The following is a 24,442-nucleotide window of genomic DNA, read 5'->3' on the forward strand; positions in this document are numbered from 1 at the left end:
GAGAGCTCATTCCAATAGCCTCATTGCTTTATTGTGAGGCATGATCCATCTCATGCACAATATTAATCTCTAGACCGCACAGGTATCAGGGCTGGAAATCAGACTCCACCACTAATAGAACAGTAAATATGCATTTGTGACAGAGATATCTTTTTCTACAGCAACGCTACTGTGGCGAATGTAGTGCATAGAAAAAAATGGGCTCATCATATTAGTTAATACTCCAATTTCTCTAGGGTCCGAAAGACTGAAATCCTCCTTTAATTATTTTCAAATTAAACTTATGTCAAGTAACTAGTATCTATATTCAAGTGGCATAATTTACATAATATAGTGTAATGGATACTCACAGGTTAGGAACATTCAGAGTAGAATTCAGACAGCAGAGCACCAACACCTATATCAAAGGCCCCAGGATGGGACCCATGGAGAACAGCATTCTGGGTAAATGCGTACCTGAGCTTGTGTGATTGCCCTTAAGTCTTTGTGGACCACAAGGAAATTAGCAAGGCACTGAATTATTATAAAAAAAAATCCAATATAAGCAGGTGTATAAAGCTTCAGATGGACTGAAAGGCTTACTCCTTTTCATTTGGTGTGCTGTTCTTTACTCTGCTAGACCATTTCTAGACTACAACTAAAGCTCCTACTGTTTGTTCATTTTAAAAATGTGGATAAGAAACAAGGAAGAGCAAAAAAATACTTTGCAGTGTGGTAGAAGGGCTGAATTTTTATAAAGACAGTAACCCTCTGGATATGCAATCAATTACCATTAATTAGAAACCTCTGATTAAATATATTTGTTGATTAAGTCAATTAAAATCACAAGGACTAATTATTGCAAATGAGTCTAATGAATGTACGGAGAGACTATTTATTCCCAAAAATCATATTTAGAATGCTGCACATAAGTTTAAACAGTTTTTAGTAATTTGGTTGTAATTAATTTGTATTGTATCCTTAAAGCACAAAGCAATACAATCTCCTGTAGTTATTTTACAAGTAAATGTATTTCTCTAAAGAAATCTTGGTTATTGAGACATAATTGTGATAGATCAATTATGTGGTTCGGAGAAATTAAAATGTTGCCCGCCTTAAACATTAATATAGTTTACTTACATACACTTACACATGCTCACACGACTTTCTCCAAAGTAGGGCAGACATTAGACAGTGTTCTGTGCCAAATGGTAACACATGTACACGATGCTCTATCCTTGTTGTGATTTACTTCTCCTGCAGCTTTTACACAGATATTACAGCAAATTAAGTCATTAACATGATTGATGTAACATGTTAATTTTACCATGTTGGCTTTTCATAAAATAGCTTGAGCTGATATTCAAAATCTGATATCTGATGCAAACTACACAGCTACCTGTTATATAGTTACGCAACAGTGTCTAATCCAGGCAAAGAGTTATTGAAATTACTTTGCACAAAACAAAACCTATGTGCTAATTTGAGATCACACTAATGCTTTGTGAATGAGGCACACTTATCTAATGTGAGAAAGCAAATAATCAGCACGTGATAATAATAATAAAATCAATAAGGACATTTTCTCATTAGTGTCTATAAATGAAATACTGCTCTGCAGACGTGTAATGAAAATAATGCCCTGTCAAGTCTGGCAATTTTCCTTGTATTGTGCGAGTCTTTCCCGGCCATCACCTGTCTGCTCCCCATTAACTGACGATGAAGATCTAATGCAGCGTTCAGTGCTTTCAAATGCAAGAACTTGCTGCAGCCTAATGCAGTTTGTACTTGCACTTGGAGTGTCTAATCATGAGAAAGCACTGATATTATATCTGTGCTGTCACATTCTATTAGCTGGAAGAGAAGTATGAAAACCAAGCTGGGTCCCTGCTTCTGGGAGATGGTCAAGGGGCTGGAGGGGCACTGCAGATGGTCTTGGACTGGGACAGAATGGAGATTGCAGCTGACCTTCCATAAGAAGATTATGCCTGGAGCAGGTCTCAAATCAGTTAATTCTGATACTGTACCATCAAAGATAACTCTCTAGTGGAAGCCTTGGTCCTTGGAGTGTCACAGCTGATTTCTTTGATGCCCAGGTGACGGGATTTGGCGCATCCAACAAAGGAATGCACTTTGTATGAAACTTGCTCATCTTTCTCCAGGAGAAAAATGAACTGCGGCAGTAAGGGAATACTGATAATAATAACAATTCAGATGAGATAATACATAATTATCAAATAACTAAATTAGAAGAAGGTTTACAGTATTTCTTTGTGTTTGCAAAGATTACAATAAATGGCTTTGATGATACGCGGCAGAACGTGCAACATGGCAAGAAAGAAATGAAAAATAAAATAGTTTGTTCCTAAGTGACACATAATCAGAATAATCCACTTAAAACACAGATTAAAAGAGTTCATCAAGGCTTATAGGTAAAACAAAACTATTTGTTATTGTGAGATCAATGGAGGCATATCAGAGGAAAGCTACTCGTATCCACAACTGAACATGTTTCTGGCATCCTGTTACAGCTATAATACTTATATACTTTGTGCTGAGGGGTAAATGAATTAATTATAATTTAGATAGTAATAATATTCCAAATCATTGGACAGTGTAAATAAATTATATAATATGTAACAAATTATATTTTCAGTTATATTTAAATATTTAATTAACCCATGACCAAATACCAAATATGTGGTTGGAAGATGGAAACCTATACAGTATTTACTCTTTACTCTTAATGGACTTAAATGTTTAAAAGACATATTTTTATCATTTTATAACATTATAATTTATTATCATGGTTCCCTCTTTGCATTTACAATACTCTGTGGGAAGACCATTCACATTCACTGAAAAGCCAAAACATTAAAATGAAATTAATAATGTTGACTATTTCATGAAAACGGTTTGTGTCAAGGCCTTGGGTATATTAGACGGTAAGCTTAGATTTGCTACTCATAATCTACTTGAATGCAGAAGACATCTGCAGGGGTAAAGTCCTGAGTTGACTTTGACGATGGCCAAATCAATGGCAAGGCTTATGGGGTGCTTATGTTCAACCATGGTGAGGACCTATTGAGAGCAGTCCGAGGAGGGAAAACCATGATCGACTGAAAGGGTGTTTGGATGGCCAGGATTCACCAATGCGGGATGTGAATGAGGGCCATCCTGGCTGGAATATATATATATAAATATTTTAATTATTAATAAATTGTTAATTACAGCTAGCAGCTGTAGCATCTGTAGTGCTAACTGGTTAACTATGCACAGAAGAGCACTGTCACCAGTGTGATTACAAAACACTTGGCTTTAGCTTTCAATGTTGCTTTATTGCTAGTCGCTTCCTGAAAACAGTGAAATATTATTTTCATGTTCCCTGCCACCATTCAGCTAATTATGTAGCACATAACCCGAATTAACATGAAATCTCCAGACAGATTCTTCCTATGCAACTCTTCCTGTGCTACCCAGGCAAGAGTTTTGGGACTAAATCACTAAGTCATTCACATGAAGTCATTGCTGTACTTAAAAGAATACTTTGAGCAATGAACTAATGCCTAGTCAGAACTGAACATTACAACTTCATACATATGAGATCTTCATTTCAGCATTAAATATCAAGTATGTTGTACAAAGGGTATTAAATGCCAGATAAAATACAGGATTTTGTTACATTTGGGCAGGAGAGTGCTGAGTGCAAGTAACTTTATAATTATAACTAAGCAAAGCAACAACAAGCAAACTTTTTAAAAAACTTCCAGACAGTTTCTCTACACAAATATACAAACAAACAGATAAACCGAAGAAGAAAAACATAACATAGCTGGTCCTTTACAGCATCTTGACTTTGGGAATTTCCATAACCTTTCCTTCATTTAATTTTCGTTTAATTACAATCCTTTCTCTCCGATCTCATTACTTTCTTGGCTATTCCTTAACAATATGTTGTTTACAGATCCATTCATTCTCAGAACCCTATTTCATGCACCCTACTATTGCCCTGAATAATGCAAAAGAAAGGAGATCGAATGTGTCAATGTACAGGCGTATGTTATAGCATTTGGCAAAGAATAAATATGGGCCAAAGTGAATGCGGAATTTTAAGGTGCCTGGACATGGGCTGCCCATGCAGTTATTTAAACTGTAAAGTCATCTGCTTTACCGTTACAATTTAGGCTTCAATGGGGATCTGCAACTGAAAACTAATGTTTGCTTGTAAGAGTGAGCACACCAAACAATTTAATTGCTGTGATGTCTTCGGATGAGTGTCGATGTTCAGTATGTTCATGCAGAATACAAGTTGAAAAATTCTGTGTGAAACATTTGACACTTGTGTTAGGTACTTAGGGAAGGTTTGCTTCTGATTCTCAATGACACCTTAAATGACCTTCAATTTGCAAGTGCCTGTTATTAAATAATGCTCAAAGATGCCACTTTTTAATAAAACCCACAACCTTAATAACATATTTTGCATTGGTAATTATGTAGTGCTTTGTTCAGAATTCTACCCAATTTATATTTATTTTTTAGAGCAACACTATTTTTTAGTGCAACACTAATAGCAGCACTATAAATTACAGCAGCAGAGTTAATGCATATTCCAGCAGAGAAGCAAAAGCTATGTTTCAAAACAGACATGCTAGTTATTTTTTTCCTTTTCAATGTAATGATGTTTCTTTCCAGTGAGTAGTTCTCAAATTTATATATATATATATATATATATATATATATATATATATATATATGTATGTATGTACGTATTTGGTTCTTATTCACATTTTTGCTGTACACAGTGTAACTTTCATTGAAAAGTCAAGTATTCATAAAACTATCCTCCAACAGACATCATTTATTCTGCATACATTTAAATAGATTTCTCTGCTTATTCTCTTTGTCACTTAGTACAGAAAATTTAATCAGTGCGCTACCGGTTATTTGACATGGCTTGATTAAATCTCTTTGCTGTCTAGTTTGATTTTATGTTAAATACCTATGTCTAACATAAACAGCAGTAAATTGTACATCAGCATTAAAAAGGTGTTTGATTGTCCTGTTTGGAAAGGTTTAGAGGTGTTTGTTTGGGTGGCAGTAACTGAAATACAATTTAAGGCTCCTCCTACATCCATAGCATTAAATGGTACCCTGACGTGACATATTTTTAAGATTATAAAGTAAACAGCAGAAAAACTTTGTTCTTAGGCAATACTATTGTACATGTACATGTAAGACATACAGTTATCATTTCCCTATCATTAGCTAGGTAAACTGTAACTATTTGAATATAAACTCATGTTTGATATAGTTTATAGTCATATAGTGACATCTTTGTGTGATTAAGTATATAGGGTATATTTGCTGACAGAATTATTTAGAGAATGTGCTGATATTCTTTACCTTGAAGTACTGGAGCTGCTTGTCGTCTTGCAGCTCCTGCCGGAGACAGGAGTTGAAGATGAGGAGCTCGGTGTCGCGCAGCCAGCCCTTCAGCTCTTTGATGCGGGTCTCCAGCTGCCTCAGCATGCCGGTTGTCTCTGGGGAGAGCAGGGCCGGCGAGAGCTGCGCAGGGCTCCCAGAGCTGGGGGGCTTCGCGAGCTCTCCCAGGGTCGCCTAATAAAAAAACAAACAAGATAAGGATCATCCGCATAGGCCGACCGACAAACAAAATCAGTGTCACGAATACAGAACCACCATTACTACAGTACATATACTGTAACAAACATTTTTAATTGATCAAGGTCCCCCACAAATGCCAAGCAGGACAAAAGGTTATAAAATGGTTTGATGGATGTTTAATTGAATTTCTCTGGAATCTTACCAACTTACAAAAATGACCATTATACTTATTTAGCCACTTTAATGGTTCTGTCTTCTATATGTTCTATGTTGTGTTCACCTCTGTTATCTCACTTCAGTGCAGCTGGCTTTTTATACATCCTTCTAGAAGTGGTTTGGCAAATTGGATCAGCAGGGAATCCCTAGGCTAAGGCTTGGGAAAAAATGCCCAATGCTTTGCAGTTGTCATGTAGGGCCACACTGTGATAAATTATCCTTTGTTTCTTTGCTTGTTTGTTTGCACACTTCAAACACTACAGCCAAGCGCAGGGACTGAGGCTGATGGAGGTGTGTTGAACATAGAAGCAAAAGCCAATGAAGTGAAAGGCATGGCATGAGAGATACCCTGTGGGTATTACACTATACACAAGCATTCTGGAAAAAGATAAAAGAGTTCTGACAAGCTAGCTGAGAATAGTATGTGCTAAGTAGGTTATATACAATTTTGGATTACCAGATTGTGCAATGCTTTGGTAAATTGAAGTATGGCTGAAAATAAAAGCATTTACCATTTACCCTTTTAATTAATTGCGCAATTCTGTGATACAATAGAAATATATCTATTCATTAATAATAATAATAATAATCTGAAAGCCAGAGTGGCTATAATTTTTTTGCAGATTTTCCTTCCTTTAGTTATCAACCAGAATATCTAGCTGCTTGTCAATTTTAGTAAGCAAAATTGTTATTGCTAACCTAAGATGTATCTGATGTGATGCACCCTTGGATTAAATCCATCAGGATAATTTGGATTTTTTTTTTTTGGGCCAATGTCACTAAACGATTCAGTAGATTATATTTTTAAATATTTGTCAAACCTACTAAGTCAACCACAGTTCATGCCAAAAATGTATTATCAAGCCAATTTAACATCATACATATCAATAAGTTGCTGGCTACTTCCCTCCCTCCCTCCTTCCCTACCTCCTGGGGCACTGGAAATTGAGGGGAGTGCAGTGGTTAGCATGTAGTCCTGCATGAGACAATGAGTCTGTATGAGTCTTATTTTAAATGATGAAATCTTTATTATTCTAAAATTATTTTAAAATATTTCTTACATTGCATCCTTTCACTATGTAACTATTTTGTTCATTGCAATGTCACAATATACATTGCACCCCCTCACCTCCAGGTCTCCCCCAACACCAAACTTCTTCTGACACCACTGCATCCATCTTCTAACCAGTTATCCTGGTCAGTGCTATACAGTTGCTTGTAACTTATCCCAGGCAACGCATGGCACAAGGCTGTGGCACAGCCTGGATGACATGCCAGTCCATCGCAGGACACATTCACACAGACAAGGTCATATACTATTGCCTGGTGCCCCAGTTAGCCTGACTGCATGTCGTGGACTGTGTAATAAAACCCAAGTACCTGGAGAGAACCCACGTGTGACAGAGTGCATCCACACAGAGAGGAGCTCGTAATCTGTGTATATTACATTCTAATGGTCATTGTGATGTCATGAGCCACCAACCTGTGATAATGAGGCACAGCAGAAAAATGGAAAAATGATTTTTCTGTTCACTTAGTGCATCAAAAGTTAATAATTATATAAAGAGTTCATAAATTAACTGAATATACAGATGTTGCATCCTGATACTGTTCCATAATGTTTCAAATTTTAAACAGCAACTATATAAAGCTAAAATTGTATTTATAGTTTTTTGTGGATATGTGTGATGCATTCTTACTTTTATTTATTTAAAAGATATTGTAGTTAAATGATTATTGCTTTTTCGTTTTGTTTAAGCTGAGTATACCAGCTTGACAAAGTTTTTTAAAGTTTATGTGTATTGATTTCTTTTGTTCTACAGGGAACAAAATCTCCGGGTCCTGAAACACTATGCAGTCACGCCTACATTTGCTGTCCACCAGGGTTAATTTATAATTTTTGGAGAATATAAGGCAGGATTTGGGAGGTTACATTGCAACGACTTCATACAGAAATACGAAAAAAAGTTTGTGATATATCAACAGAATTTTAAAACTTGAGAAAATGACTAACGATGACATCTAAATGAAGGAATAATAAAAGTAAGCAAAGTAAATGAAAACAATGAAAATTTTTAAATCTTTATCGTATAATAAAAAAAAACATGTACAGGATAATTATCCAAGTGATCACCCCTCATATATAGATTGAAACGTAGCCATGACATAAAAATGCATTGCTGAATTTTATTTTTTAGAATGCTTACGGAATGAAAACAAACGTTAAATGTACTTCCCAGTGATTTTACAGAGGGGGTGTGGTGTCCCATTTTCATCTGCTTTTAAGAAAGACGTGCTCCATGCTGAGATGTGGATGTGTGTTATTTGGGCACCAGCGGGCTCCCACCTGCTTGGGAAACAAGCTTTCTGACATAGAAAGTTGGTGAGGCGCTGCATTCAGACAAGCCATCCAGCAGTACAACACACCATTATCCAATTAAAATACACGCTGCTTGGTATAATTGTCATTCTTTTGTATGCTGCTCCTGTGAGTAGCTGTAATGGAAACATATGTGATTATGAGCAGCAATGAAGTGGCTATTTCCAAGTACAGCATCAATTAACCATTTTGTAATTCCTGTTTCCCCTTTGCATTTTTTAAAAATGACTTATTTTTATTAACATGTTGGTGCTACTTAGAAATTAAAGATATGTTTACTGGACAAGAGAGGAGATGAATCAATCTACAGTGTTTTAGGCACCCAATGACAAAACACAGACATTAGCACAAAGAATATAAAATCATCAGACATACGATATGTACCTTTTAAAAAAAATTATTACATTAATTTTTCACTCTCCACGTTTCATGACATTTAAAAATAACGTTTAAGGTATGTGTTAAAAAATGGCAGCATTTTTCCCCCCTCCTGTTTATTTATTGGAATATGAAACAGCACATGTAAGATGACTGGTACCAGAGAATGAACATTTCTGTGCTCATTTGACTAAACGGTTTTCTTTGAAGTCGATAATTTCCCCCTGAAAAGCCTGATAAGTGTCCCTTTGTTACTTTACAAAGTGTTTAACTCTCAGCAAAGGACACTGTCTGCATTCTCCACCCCGCCGCCGCCACCCCAGCCCCCTCCCAATCCAGACCCCTTTCTCGCTTCTCCTCATTTGAATATTGATAATTTGAAAGCTCTCAATGGATTCCAGATTTAGCTATTGTTTTTGTGCTGTGACAAATGCGGCAGCAGGAGGTGAAATCAATGCCCTTGGAGGGTCGGGTTACAAAAAAGGAATTTATTGCCACTTTATTTTGTTCAGGAACAGTTTGCAATCATAAATTCTTCATAAGCAGAATACTTCAGAGAATGGTCTGTCTTCATAAATATACGACAGAGGACATCAATTTCATTTAATTCACAATTTGTGTCAGCACAGCAGATGCCAATGCCTGACTTGATAGGCTTGTTTAATATGCAATTGAGATGCCGTAATGTGCAGCACTGGGAGCAGAAATTCACAGATTAAACTCTCCGCACCACTGGTGCCTCATTCTGACGGCGCTCTCCGGCGTGCCGCTCACCTACGATGAAAGAAGCATCCCCAGCAAACACAACTTTGTTTTTAACATGTGCGTTCCGTTCAAATGTCAGCATTTCTGTAATGTAACAAAATGTTAATTAACACTGATTACTGTGCTGGAAACACAGTAATCTCGAGTTCTTCGGTGCTTAGTTTTAAATTAAAACTCTAGCTTTGGAGAATAATGCGTATGCTAATTTTGTTTAATTCTGCCCTCCTGCCCTCGATTCTTTGACTCACAAACGATCAGAGCAACAAAAAGCAATGGCTCTGTACTGACTGCTATACGCCTCCACAGATCCGACTGAAATATGCAAAGCAGACAGCACCCTCTCCTCTTCATGTATGAGACATGTCGCAGGCCCCTTCTATTGGTGCAGGGCAGCTCTCCACACAGGTCAATAGCAGACTCAATTCCTACTTTCTCTTTTTTACCTTCTTTGGAAATCATTTTGGCTTTTATATAACAGTCCTGTTTTCTGTTGTACCTCGATAGTCTGTTGCCTTGACGCCCGTTCCTAGCTGAATTTCCCAAGCAAATAAACAGCTAAACAAAGCAGAACTTTGTAGGGTTTATAAGGAAGCCTCTAGCTGCCAGTGGTGAGGATGGGCACAATGATTCCCCCCCCCCCCCCCCAAGACCTAATGGGATCCTCTTAGAAGCTTCCTGAAACTACCCCCCAAAAATCTCCAAAGTACCTTTTATGAGTGATATTCATGGCCCAAGTATAAACTGTAAAACTCCAGACAGACTCCAGCATTGCATTACAATGCTTACTTTTTAGTTCAGTGGCTGAAGTTAATATAAAGAGGATCATTAATACTATATTTTGCCTCAGTGATTCATTCTAATGGTCTAACAGCTGGCCCTCTCTGTAGCTAAGAAATTCTCTGTATGATGACATTGCATTTGAGGTTCAACACGTGTAAATTGGTCAGGTAGCAGTTTGCCTATGCAAGAAGCAGGGTGCTATTGATGGAGTGGGGTGTGTAATTCAAAAGGATATGATTATATTTTTCATGGAACGTAACAGATGGTCTATGAAGAAACCCAAAATCCAAAGATAGTAAATGTCATGGTAGGTATTTACTGACATTGTGCTACAGCCACTAGATGTTAATCTTCAGACAAACTCATAAGAAACTAATTTAGGAGACCAACGTCAGTTGTTTTAGTAATAAATGCAAATTTCCAAGGAGAATATTGCCCTCGGAAGACAGTATAAAGATTCCATCTTTCTAGCACCTAGGAGAAGGTTCTTGTGAATGAGTTGAACAGGCATTGTGAGACTCAGTCATGGAGATCTGTACTACAGGACCCCCAGCGGATGCCTGAAACCATGCATAGTACATACATATTAAGGTTAATGTTAAACTTGATATATTATGTTTGTTCCTATACATGCATACCAATGATAAAGTGTAATTCATAAATTAGGGACAATAGGAGATAATCAACAATAACTAGCAATAGAATAGAACAATTATACCAATATACTGTAATGAAAGTTTTGCCCAGGTCCTCATAAGAATTGATTTTTAAAATAAAGTTTTGTTTTTCTATTTAAAAAGGGGTAGGGTACTTCAACACAAGCACTGTGATATCAATCAGTCTATCTGATAACCTACCAAGTAACTAATGGTGGGGTTGCATATACAGCCTAGATATGCTGGACAATGGGATGATTCATGTCCCTGATTTCATTAAACTACTCAGAATGGCGCACAATTTAAAACCTATGAATTGCTTATTTCTGGAATTTTCCATTTAATATTTTCAGACCGCAGTTGACCGTGGGTAACTGAAATCGTGGGTAAGGGGGGACCACTGTACTCCCAAAATAAAATAAGGGCAGTTACCTCCAGTTTGTTCCACTTCTGTGTGAGGGCGCTGACACGCTCATCAAAATCTGCAGGCAGCTGGACTCCGCTCCTGTGCAGGGACTGCACCCGATCCAGCAGCTGGGATTTCCGGGGATCCCACACGCCGATTTCCAAAATGCTCCCCTGCAGATTCACAGACACGTTGAACATACAGTATTTCACCTCACTTGTGGACAGCATCATATCTGAGCATGAAACACATCTCTGACCAATGGCAGGGTTTTGGTCATCTATCTAGCTACAAGTTCCTAGAGAAAGGTAAATTTCAAACAGAAAAGGTCTTGGCCATTCTGAACTTCTGAATATACTCTAAATGACTGACTGATCTTCATAACCTTTACCACTATAATCACCTATCAGTTATCGTTCTAAAACAAACAAAATAATTAAGTCTGACACTCTCCCAGTGTCTACAGGGTCCATCAGCAGTTACCCTGACAGTTCTGGTTACCCACCAATAAATTTTGAACATTCTCTCATCCTACTTCAGTGATCTCTCCTTTTTCTCTTCTTCCAGTGAATAACAATGCACACATCACAATAGGCAACAAGAACAGGACTGTCATTTAAAGTAACCACTGTAAGAGAAAGGCTTGGAGGAAAGTCTCTTTTGAAGTCTCTGTCTAAACTCTCACTTTTCAAGTGAACAGTCACAAAAAGGTCAGAAACCCTTTCCGAGATTAACATTTGGGCATAACACTATATATTTAGGCAAAGGTGTATGAATTTAACTTAATGAATATTGTGGTGCATACACTTCAACCTAAACTGTTTTTGCTAAAGATTTAGAAAGAATGGCATACAAACAAGACATTCATTTGCATGAATGATAATAAGATAGCGGCTCCCAGACAGGGATCTGCTCCTACAAACAAACCTTTCCACTGAGCAACACACTGTATATTATGAAATTGACGCTATTCAATCTCACATCCCTTTTACTTAATTCCCCCACCTTTTCATTTTCTGCATCAATAGCTAGTTGATTCTAGTTTTTGGTTGTCATTTGTCATTACAGCCATAGCATATTTAAATATTTAAATTATTTCCTTCTTTTTGCTGTCAAGTCTGAGAATCATTTTTCATTGTCACTTTTTTGACTGAGATTGTATCACAGATTCTTTTCAGCCATCAATCCCTTTCATTTTTTAATGCTACAGAAAAATTAAACCTGTTACCATTGAAAAACAAGGGAATCATACAATTTATTTGTTGACAGCAAATATTGATTCTACGTGTTTCTTTTGTTTAAAAAATAGCAAAATATTGATCACAAGTCAAGACACATGAGGAAAACAAATAAGCAGGTCTAGTTAAAATTTATGAGATCAAAACTTTTTCAAAATAAATTCTCTAAAAAAGATCTAGGATTCTTTAGCAAGGTGTTGCAAGGTTAGCAAGGACATTAACAAATTTATACACAACAAGCACACATGTGCATAGTGGACATGCAGACATTCATAAATATGACTAAATCCATTTTCACTCATTTTAGTTAATATCTAAACATTTTATCACAAAAGCACTTGGATCTTTCCTTGTTCCAATTATAAGAGTAATTGTTTTGGTAAATGCGCTTAATCATTACAGGTGTAAAACCTCAGAGTAAAGATTATTAAGTACAGATATTGCTGCACAATGATGCTTGATTAGGTAGACTGGTTGCTGTACATAAAAATACTAGCTACCTGCTTGTTGTGAATAAATTTGGGAAATGTTGTGCTGCAGATTTAATTTTCATTATGAAACAGTAGCCGTTACAAATTTCTACTGTCCCGAAAAATCTTTTAATAGCACAGATAACAAAATGAGAACTATTTGTCCCAGCAATTATGTATAATAATTTTAAGTTGTCGTTCATAATACAATAATATGAAACTGAAAATATAGTTATTTTATTAAGATTTCATTATTTGAAAAAACAAAGTCAGATGACAATCCATTTTTGTAAAAAAATAGATTTGAAATGCTAAAAATGTCAGCAAAACTCCAGTCATACATGAAAATATTCAATCCATTTTTGCAGATCTGTTTAATTAATTAATCTGAAGTGTGTTCAGAGTCTGTAATGTGTTGAGAGAACAGAATTAAAATTCCATGAACTGAAAAAAAATCCTTATTTCACTGCTCTCAAGTAGCATTGACATTAACATATTACAGGCATAAATTTACCACCATGTTTTGTCAGGGTTCAAGAAAATGCGCGTCAACGTGTGAGAAACGTATACATCACAACAGGCAATTATTGCACTGCACGACAGGAAATTGTGTCATAATGCATGTGTCATATGCGTTTGCTACAATGTGCAAAAGACAACACTGTGCAAGACAATAAGCTACATCAAAAAACATGTTCTTAATAGATATAACAAAAAATGAACAGAAAACAGATGACAGTATCGTAATACTGGTTAAAACGTTGAAGGAACTGTCATTTTTTGTAAACTCTACGTGGAGCAAAAGTTAGCATGTCTGAAACCAGCATCTGCACTTGAGCATCTACAGAAACCATGTGGTCACAGCTGCCCTCTGGAAAAAGGTACCTCCTAAAAGCCAGTTAACATCTAAGGTATTGCTGACAGAATGGTGTGGTTGGGGGGGGGGTCACTAAATATTCATAAGCTCATGATTATCATGTGGAACAAAAGACAGGGTTTGTCGTGACATTCTGGCCACATAAACTGGCTTTTCACGTTCCCTTGCCTGACATTAAAGCGATCCCGGAGTAAAATGGCATAAATCTTCCATGGGACTATCCGGTATAAAGGCTCCCAGTGAGTGAAATGAGTTTAGACAGCCTGCTATGAATTTTCGACGGAGAATAGCATCCGAGTGATAACAAGATTAACGGTGGTATTAAAATTGCTGGGGACTCACAAGGCCCCTGCCAGTGCCTCGGGCTGAGCTGCCATTTTGTCCCAGTGACCCTTGCTCTCATTCAGCCGCGGGGTTCTCTGGAGGACTGGGCCGTAACTACAGAGTGACTGAAAGTGCCCTGACTGGGGACATAATAAAAGGCACGGACCAGACAAGGCAGACACCTCTGGGCTGAGGCATACAGTAGGTTCTGCAGATACAGGATGCTGTGTGAAACAACACCTCTACAAGAACAAACAGCTGGGCTTTGTGCATTGAATACTAACTTTGTTTACTCTATAGTACATGTACCTAAGATCTGATGCGAGTATGATAACAGGGATTAGCCTAGCAACTAGAGTGTCCACAATTTGAGAGGGATGTGTTGTTAAAATCAAGGTGGATAGTATATTTTATTGCTAGTTTTTGCATCCAGCTAGAAAAATCTACCATTTTAAAAACTGTACCAAATTATCTGATGGGATGTCAGACGAATGTCTCTAAGCAGAAGAATTCAAACTAAACTGTTTTTTGAAAAATGGACTGTGGTCATGGAATATGTAACATAGGTTGGTGTGAACAATCCTGTTGTACTTAAGTAGAAAGGTTTTTTTGTTTGAAGTGGCAACTTCGGAAAAAAAATCCCCAGAGCCAATATCTTAAAAATTAATAGTAATTAAAAATATTGATTTTCCTGTTTAAAGACAGAGTTTTTGTCACAGCAAAACTTCACCAGTCGCCCAACCACTTGTATCCAAGCTTAGTTTAGCATAGTTAATTATGCTGTGTTTTGTAAAATAATTTGGCGACATCCTAAGTGTCCACTATTTACCACTGGACACTTTGAAAGGAAAGGAAGAAAGGCGCTGGAGAAAGAAGCAGTCCATTGATGAAAAAGCCCACAGCTGAGGAGGCGCGAGCTTTTGATGCACGTTTGAGCTTGCCCAGAGAAAGCACGGCAAGAAAATGGTAAATGTTTACTTCAAAAAGGCGGCACAAGAAGAAAAAAGTTAAACCCCTGATTTGGACAACAGTCTCAACAGTCTATGCAAAATGCTTTTGTAAATAAAAGTTTTTTTTTTTTGTTTTTTTTCCCCCAAAAAATAATGCCCCAAAAAATTCTGCTCAAACGGGCCTGGAACAAAAGGCCTTGAAACACTATTAATTGTCACCATGGTGACCAGAAGAATAAGCCATTTTCTAACTAGTATAGAAGGCTCACACTGAGCAGTGAGTCAAACGTTTTTTTTTTTTCTTCTTAAACCTTCCTTCACTATTTAAGAACAAGGTGCCCAGTCACTCTGGGGTTAGGGAAGAAACTTTCAAGCCTTTCTCGATTTGATCTGCTATGGATTTATATTCATTTCGGATTGAATACTATCAGAGAAGCGATCTTTAAATTGCAAGTTATATTAAGTAAGAAAAAAACTGCACAAACAAAACCCTGTTGAGAAGAGTGGAATTTTGAAAATAAGATGACTCAGGAGTAGGATGCTATAGGCCCATGCAATGTGAACTCTGGCCCAAGGAACCAAGGGAATTCTCTTCATGACATATCCAGAGAAAGAGAAGCAAACAAGAGGCTGCTTGGTGGAATTTGAGATATTCTTGCCCCCCGACACACACTCTCTCCAAGGAAGATACATTGCGCAGATTTGCAAAGTGTTAATGAGAAATTCAAGAGGATCAATAGACAAAGAAGCACACAGTCTACCCACAGATTGGTGAAAAAACAAAAACACAGGAACAGCAGGGCCTTTTACAGAGAATTATTTATATAAAAAAGGCTTGCTGGACCTCTCGGCTCTACACAATAGCTTCCCCTCAGAGTTTTCTGATATAGTCAAAGGACTTTCTTCTATCTACAACAGAATATGTCAATGGAACACAGTCTGACTCATGCAATATTCCTGACCATTTAGACGAATAATTATTGCTTTTGCCCCCTCTATCACTAAGTAACTGAGGTGTGTATGGTTTATGGTTGTTCTTTCATGGTTTCCTCCCCCTGTCGTCTTGCTAGACATCATGGTGACCCCATAGGAAACCCATGGCTAATGCCATTCAGTGGTAAACAAAGGTTCTTTTTATCCAGAGGCCTGGGTTCTAAGCTCAGCTGCCTGCTCCAAGTGTAGAACTATGCTTCAGACAGACTCAAACCCTGCCTTTGCTGCCCCACTCTGGGCCTGGTATTTTTCTTTACCAGACAAACACAGGAAACAATGAAATCAGTCGAAATCACAATGTTTTTTTTTTTTTTTTTTTTTTGGGGGGGGGGGGGGGGGGATGGGTAGCAGTGCTGCAAGGGTTTGACTTGTGCCTGGATGACAAGAAAAGGTGTTTGTAGCTTGCCGTTTTCCAAGCAGCACAGTTACAAAGTCAAAAGTGAATAAATTACACATTCTTGTATACTACATACTACAAGAGCTAAATTGCACACAATCGGTGTGTTCTCAAGCTGCCTGGCTTTTCTTCATTGATAATAATTTAAGGCAAATAACTCTGAGAAAGTGATAGAAATTATAACTGCTTGGGTGATTTTCCTGGTAAATTAATAATAGACTCGCCTGGTCAGGATAAATTTGGTGCCTGGGCTTTGATGAGGGAAGGAAAAATTAAAAAGTGCAATGTCATTTAAAATCGGCAGAGCTGGCCAAGTAAATTACATTTGAGAATTTGAATTAGTTTCTTTCTTCTAGCTTATTCCATTTGCATTAACTGAAAATCGTATTACATAGGCCATGCATTGTTAATTGGACATATATTGCATTATCTGTGATATAAATCAAACGACAAATATTGAAATGAATTGCAAATTCACTAATAGAGGATCATGAAACAATCTTTTTTAAGTATCCCCCATTAATAATTTAATTCTAATTATATCACCACTCAGCACTGTTATGGGAGCCGACATCTTATTCCCTTTGCCTTTTTCCTCTTATTCTTGTACTGACGTTGGCCAGCCCTGTTTTGACTTATGTGGAGAGTAATAGAGATGAATGAGGAGCCCAGTAAGTGAACTAAGCAGAGAGAAACTCAGGTTGGTAGGGTGCTTCTTTTTTTAATCACATTCCATCTCTGACACCTCTTGTCTTGCTCTAATAGATCCAACACTGCTTACCAATGACAATTAAATTGCACTTTCATAATGAGCAGCACCCGGGAAAAAGTGGCCCCTCTTGTGACTGTAATAGAACAAAAAAGTTTACTCTGAGAAGAGCATGGAGGGGGTGGGGCGAATTAAGTCTTTTTGATAATTCTAAGGTTCTCTCTCACACTGTCTGCCAGCCATTTCTTAACAGCCAATTAAGTGTTCCTATTTAAAGCTCATTAAAAACTGTTTCTTGGAGTGAGAACTGGCTCGAGTGAAAAGAGTTAAATTCCCAGCAGTCCCGGTGGTGGCGAGGAGAAGGGCTGAATTGAACTGAATGAAAAGAAGCAGTTGGAAAATAGCTGCAATCATTTAATGCAGATGACCTCTGACAGACTCAGCACTCCTCTATCGGGGCAGGAATTTGCATTGGGTGCTGTGTGCGGAGGAACAATGTAACCTAAATGGTAGACAATCTTTATTCTAATGAAGTGGGTGTCAAGGTCAATGTAAAACTGATGATAAATGGCGCGCCACTCGGCACCGGGACTCGCACAGGCATTATGGCACTTTCACATTAATTGTGGGCTGAAATTCACAGACTGAATTTCCTGCAAAAAACAGACATGGGGGTGAGACCTAAGGGTGGCATCTCAAACGAAACTGGGTTCGGCGGGGGAACTTGCATGGATTTGTTTTGAGGGATTCTTATGATATTTGGGTGTGTCTGTCTCTGTGTTTACATTTCAGTGTGCGATGATGTACAAAGCCCCTTTCATGTCTAAAAGGAATCTAATCAAGTGACAGATTTTTATGTATGAACATACTTTTATATTTAAATGCAGTTTTCATTTGTACAGAAGGTATGATCATACAGTAGAAGCACATAGCAGGACGGTTCACATGCTGACTTGCTCTGTACTTAGAGTAAAAACTGCAATAATCAGGAAGTGCTGACAGACTGATATTCCCGACTGTTGCTGCTTTTTCATTTTTACTGCATTGTGAAGGCCAGCCCAACTGTTGCTGTGGCTTTTCTGAGATGGCAAGTAAGACACGACTTCCCTGAGGAGTTCCACAGCACTGGAGCGAGAGAACTCCACTCAGGGGCCCACCTTTATGCTCTCTCTCTCTCTCTCTCCGCACTTTGCCTTTTTCCTTTCCCACTCCATAAGACACCATGTTTAAATATAGCTCATACTTAAGCTGCAGTGATGGGAGAAAGGAAATATTACTAAATTGCTCTTAGTCTCTTCTTTATTTCTTTCTTTGTCTTGTTCTGTTTCAATTATATGTACAGCTCATAAAAGAATAATGTTTTTCAAAAAAGAAACATGGTCTCTTAACTGCCTTTTCCTGTAAATAAAAATGCAACAAATACATAAAAGTCATTTCCAGAGGTTCTGTCATAATAATGGGGTATAAAGCCTCCCTGAGTCTTCTTAGGGTTAGGGTTAGGGTTAGAGTTAGGGTTAGGGTTAATCCTGGGTTTTCCAGAAGTCAGAAAAGGACCCACTGAGCTGCAGTCAAACTTGCATTGCAAATTAATGGAAATAGCTTTGATCTGCTTGCAGTTTTATGAAATTCCAGTTTTCTTGAAATGTAGTTTGTCATTAATTAAGAGTTTTGTGGCATAATCTCAACATCTGCAAGGCGGCTGAGGGAGCTCACTGTAAGGCAATGTTCGTCATAGCTGACAGATTTAGCATGAAAACTTCAGGGTGTTTTCTGAGTAAAAAGCAATAACAACATGACAAGGTTTTCCTTCAGCCCGTAGACCGGCTCCGCGGCTCTGTGAGTAATTATAGGGAGATAGGTGATTGGAAGAGCCTGCAGCCAGAGATTAACACGCCCTAGTGCAAATCAGATAATTTCATGTTTCTTGCCTCATTTTCTTCCTGCAAATTTTCCAAGAGTATATTCCACATATTCCATTTTGGATAATTGTCTGGGAAACAACGAACGAACAACTCACAAATAATTCTCAGCACAACTCCTCATGTCCAGGAGCAAGTCACATATCATAGGACACGGATGGCAGGCGATGGGGGAGGTAAGAAGGGTGGCTGTAATTATAACAAACCTTGATCTGACCTTGGGACAAACAATACAAACAACAGCCCTGCATCCCTGATATAAAGCACTTTAGCACTCTGTAAGAGTGCGTGATGTGAAATGGTCTAATGTGAAGCAGAGACTGAAATATAAGGCAGGGTCTTAGAGTGGACAATTTAGGATTGTTTTTTGGGGTTGGTACTGTTAAATAGAAGAATTTCCATTTATTTACCTGGACATTCCGAGTACTCCTGCTCCGCTATTTACAAACATCCCAAATTAAATTACAGCATCACTATGCGACTAAAATTAGACCCGAGAGTAGAAAGGTTCATATGAATAAGAATACTGCAAACATACAGCACAGACGACTCGCGTCAGTGGCACTATTCTGCTTGTTCCTGGTTAGAGTCCTTAATCAGCTCCTGCAGCATCCAGGCAGGTCTCCCCTCATTATGCTGCCCATTTTAAGAATGAACTCCTCCAAATTCCCACCAAGTTCTTGTACAGCTCCTCTATTGCCTGGCTACTGGGAAATGCTCTTTTTTTCCTGAGTGACTGCCTGGGATATAAGCCACTCATGTGTTTCACAAGGATGAGGTGTAGGTATGTTCTCTGTGCCTTTCTATTCCATTGAGTGCATGTCAGGACCCCCCATTGACAGGATTCGTCCCACTACATGAACATACAGCTCACAGCCATGTACAACTCCAAAACTGCCACTCTCACCAATATAAACCCAGGCTTGTTTTAATATTAAGGAATCAGTTACTGATTTAAAGAAGTCTTTTAGATATTTAATGTGCCGATATCATACCAACAGCGTCTTTAAACGACGCAGGGCATTTAACTTATATTGGTGACATTATCATTATTAATTTAACTTACTCAGTGATACTAGTGGTCTTGCACTACAAATTCATATTAGTCATGTTAGAGTTCAGCTCCACCAGCATAAAAAGATTAACAGCAATACATCAAATAAAGATTCATTAAGGATAAGGTTTAATATTTGTATTTAAGTCTGAAAATCTTCTAGTATTGGATTTGTGATAGACGCCAGTAGGGTTAGACAGACACACATATTTTGTCAAATACAAATGCATAATACAAACCAACTAGCCAATATTTCTGAACACACACCAAAATACTCACACACATACATGTACCTATGCATGCACACACATAGGCTTGTAAGCACACACATGCTTTCCTGCAGTTACACATACTACATACAAGTCCGCATGAGATGCGTATCCCCATGCACTGTGCCAGCCGAGACACACATACACACACTGGCACATATAGATCTTGGAACTTCGGAAATATAATACAAATATGCAGAGACCCCAAGCTACTGTACAAATGTGGGCATTTGAATCTGCTGGGCAGCGGCCAGCAGCGAGGGCTCTGGGCATTCTGTATCCTCTGCACATTCCTTCCCAGCCAATCAGAAGCCTCGCATGTGAAGCCAGAGCACCAAGGGCAGATACTGAAGATCTGGGGATTCTCTAAGCCAGTGGACACCCCAGAATCATGCTGTCAGAATCAGAGAAACAGACAACGGAATACCGGCACAGCAGGAGTGGCTGCAAGCGTGCGGGGGGTCGACCTGTGGGAAAGGCATGGCGTCTCCTTAAAGGCAGCCCCATCTCCACTCTTGGTGTAGTGGCAAGTGTGACATTTGGCAATGCCCTGCTCAGTTAGACAGAAAAATAAATTGATCTAATAGAAAACAGCCCTCCTACTTTGGCAATGAGCACTTTGCCCATTCTTAAGGCAAGTGAGACTTATTTCACTTTGAAAGGTAAAATGAACAATGTTAATGAAATGCGCCATAAATGAACATTAAACTATCAAAGGAATATGGAAATTTAAAAATCCTGAATAATTATATACACACACACTCACAAAAATAATACCTTTTATAAAAACCACAATACTTAGTTTTATATACTTAATTTTTGTATTATTTTTCTATTTCACATCTGCATGATGACACAATAAAGGATAATTCATTTCTGATTTACTAGATTTTTGTCAGTTGTTTCAAAAAGAAAGATAATTCATTAAACAACCAGGCACTCTGTTGCAGGTCTGAATGGTGTGTTCTTCTCATGGCAATACACCTGTCTAAAGCAAAACCATTGTTTCCAATGACATCAACGGACATCTGTATGCATTATATTTTACTACGACTGAACATTTACTAAAAACTGCAACTGATACTCTCTTATGTGCATTGACACCACTTGTTTTTAATAAAATCTTGAAGCCTTATTTGGAATGATCTCAGAATAAGCTATTATATATTTAAAATAGAATAGTAAGGCTTCAAAACTGTAAGCCAGTTTACCAAATTTCACTAGAACTTTACACTGTTTTTTTTGCAGTGATACATCTAGATGCAAGCGCTATGGCAAAACGTTAATTTATTTCCCAACTAATTCCCAGTCCTGAGTTTACCCCTCTAGACAGAGACAGGCTTGTAAATGATATGCCTTGCACATGTCAACAACGATATTTGTGTTTTTGAATTATGCATACAGCATAATGGGCCTCCATTGGATTTGCTGACAACAAAATTTCCTTATATTTTAAAATTCTAAATCTCAAGGGTGTACGTGTTTTCCCACCCTCCAGACCAGCCCTGTTGTTTTCACACAGACGTGTTCCTCTGTAGTTTGGCACATCTATTTTTCAGTGGCTTGCAGCACAAACGATCAACAAATAAGGGCTTTCAAGAAAAGCCTGGATAATCCAAAATCACGAAGGAAGATGTTTTTTTTTCTAGAAAGGTATTTCTTTTAAAAGGCTCAGCTCAGTTGGTGACGGAGTAGAAGCAAATATCTCCTTTGATGGCAGAACAGAGTTAGTGCTCAAATTAATAAAATAAGTAATAAATAATATACATAAAGCATTAAAAAAAAACAGTTTTCTGTATCTAATTTCTAGGTTATGCATGTGGCAAGTGACTAAATGAAACATGGCAGCTGAGGCTGCACATGCAGAATATGGAAGGGGGTGAGTTCATTGATCTTAGACACAAGGCTTAGGGAGGGAAGGAAGGAGAATTGAGCCAGTGTGAAGGGGCAGTGAGGAAGCTGGCTTTTCCCCAGAAGTTAGAGAACCCAGGCCAACAGGGCTGGATTATTTGCAAAGAAAAAAGCTGACTCTAAACACCTTTGTGAAGAAACCCCACTTGTCTGCTTTATGAAGGTGAGCCCTCTAGTGGTTGTACCTTTGCACTACATTATGCCTTTGTTTTAGTATAACGTTGCTACTTGCTAAATTTATAGAAACATAAAATATAAAGAAAGACCATTTCACTCTGCTGTACATATGAAAGGCACATTGGAATTTGACCAGTCCTATCGGTAGCTGACTGCTACTATAATGGAAATATCATGAAATATCAGAGGTGTACATGGTTATGCAGTCTCTCTTCCAGTCTCTCAACAGTCAATAAGGAAAGTCTTGTGCAAGGCCCTTGTGAGGCCTTTGCTAGGCCTCCATATTAAAGACATTGGACTGCTCATATGCACTGCCTCTGCCTTCAACAGAAGAAGCCCTTCAAACCTGTGCCTGACTCAAGGGTCCACTTCTCCCCTTCAATCATCCCCCTCCCATTTGCTTTTATAAAACCCTGCTGTCGATGGCCTTTTTACATGAAATAGCACAATTGTCTTCACTGTTGTGAGGGCCAGGTCTCCTCTTGAGAAAGGAAAACAGACCATAATACTTAAATCTACTTGTACAGGTGTTGTTATGGCAACATCTATCTTAACTTCGGTGAACCAAATGCTGTTGCTAATCAATAATGAGAATCTTCGCTCTCTCACATCTCTCCATATATTACAAGACATGTCAGGTCTTTACCTGCACTACCTCGAACTCCAGGCTGTCTTGCACGACTGGAAGCTGTCATTCCTTTTTGTTACATTTTTTTTCTCAGTAAAGCACCAAAGCTTAATTGTTTGGCTGAAACTGTAAGTTTCTGCTAAATGCAAATCCTCAGGTGAATGTTCCTCATTTTAGATTTGACCTCTATATGTCCTCTCGATTAATAGAAAGAATAAAATTTCCATGATGTGAATGGAGTATTTTTTTAACTGTGCTATAGTAACTATACAAAATAATGCACTGTAAGAGGCTCTGCATAGGATTCCCACTAGTCTGTAACTCGTTGATTGGATTTGGAGTGGAATTAATGAGTGTGAGTATGAAATCAGAAAAGGCCCAGTGCTTCCCACTGTTCCATGTCTACTGGAGGACCATGGGCTATTTGAAATTGGAATTCAGCAGTGGGGGAGTCCAGGATAACCTCTGTAATTAGACAGACTCGAATGGAACAAGCTGCAGGGCCTGAATTGCTTGAGGAGATGTGCAGGCCGTTTTCACATAGACCTAAGCCTACTTGTTAAGGAAACGACTCATTAAATACAGTACTGCAATATTAGTAATCAGTCAGAGGAAGAGCTCATTTGGTGCCTTTCACTTCATACAGGGTTTCTTCTATGTTTTCAGGATAGCCTTTGGCAGAATTCAGCATACTGGAATAGTTATGAGTTTTGGAGTCGTCCACTTACTCTAGAAGCAACATGCTTAATTTATGGTTATCATTGAGGAAAAAGCCAAGAAGTGACATAAAAATTCGAGTGTGATGATGTGCTGGATCGAGGTGTAGAATGCCTTTTAATCTCCCTCCACTTAGGTGTCTGAGAGCCCCACAGACAGGTCATATTATGAGAAGTGGGAATGGCTGGTGAAAATTCCCTGTTCGACCTTGTCTGAGGGGGATGACAGTATGTGTATGATTAGAGGGGGGAGGGGGGAACAATGACCTCTGTAGCTGAGACCTGACGCCAATGATGAACAACATGAAATTTTCACGTCATCCAGTGCTTTGGTGCAACACCTGTAGTGTTTTCCTCTTGCCACATCACTCAAGCAGGGAAGAGGTGGGATTTTGTGGCGACCCAGAGAAGCGGTATTGATTGCTTTCAACTTTTCCTCAGAGATACAGAGAGATGTCACAGTAGTGCAAAACTGCCAGCTCCTGGCATCTTGTCTCTTGATGAATATAGGACTAGCATCAATACAGCAAGGCCCCACGTGTGCTACAAGGCTAGATTGTGTTATTGCTATAATTGTTAGGAGGTGCTATGTGACGGCTCACACCAGAAGAGGCGCTGTGCTACAGCA

The 24,442-nt window shown here is 38.3% G+C and overlaps 1 protein-coding gene across 8 annotated transcripts in view; it reads right to left on the reverse strand.

Annotated features, from left to right (window-relative positions):
• Positions 1 to 24,442, reverse strand: part of akap6 (A kinase (PRKA) anchor protein 6) — a 168,444-nt gene that overhangs the window by 15,222 nt on the left and 128,780 nt on the right. For all 8 annotated transcript variants that reach the window (XM_048974096.1, XM_048974095.1, XM_048974098.1 and 5 more), the window contains 2 exons: positions 11,209 to 11,355; positions 5,383 to 5,595 (listed from right to left, as the gene is read on the reverse strand). In XM_048974096.1, coding sequence (XP_048830053.1) covers positions 5,383 to 5,595; positions 11,209 to 11,355 — 360 coding nt within the window. The remainder of the gene's footprint in view (positions 1 to 5,382; positions 5,596 to 11,208; positions 11,356 to 24,442) is intronic.

This window comes from Brienomyrus brachyistius, chromosome 14 (genome assembly GCF_023856365.1).
Source record: "Brienomyrus brachyistius isolate T26 chromosome 14, BBRACH_0.4, whole genome shotgun sequence".
Lineage (NCBI taxonomy): Eukaryota > Metazoa > Chordata > Actinopteri > Osteoglossiformes > Mormyridae > Brienomyrus > Brienomyrus brachyistius.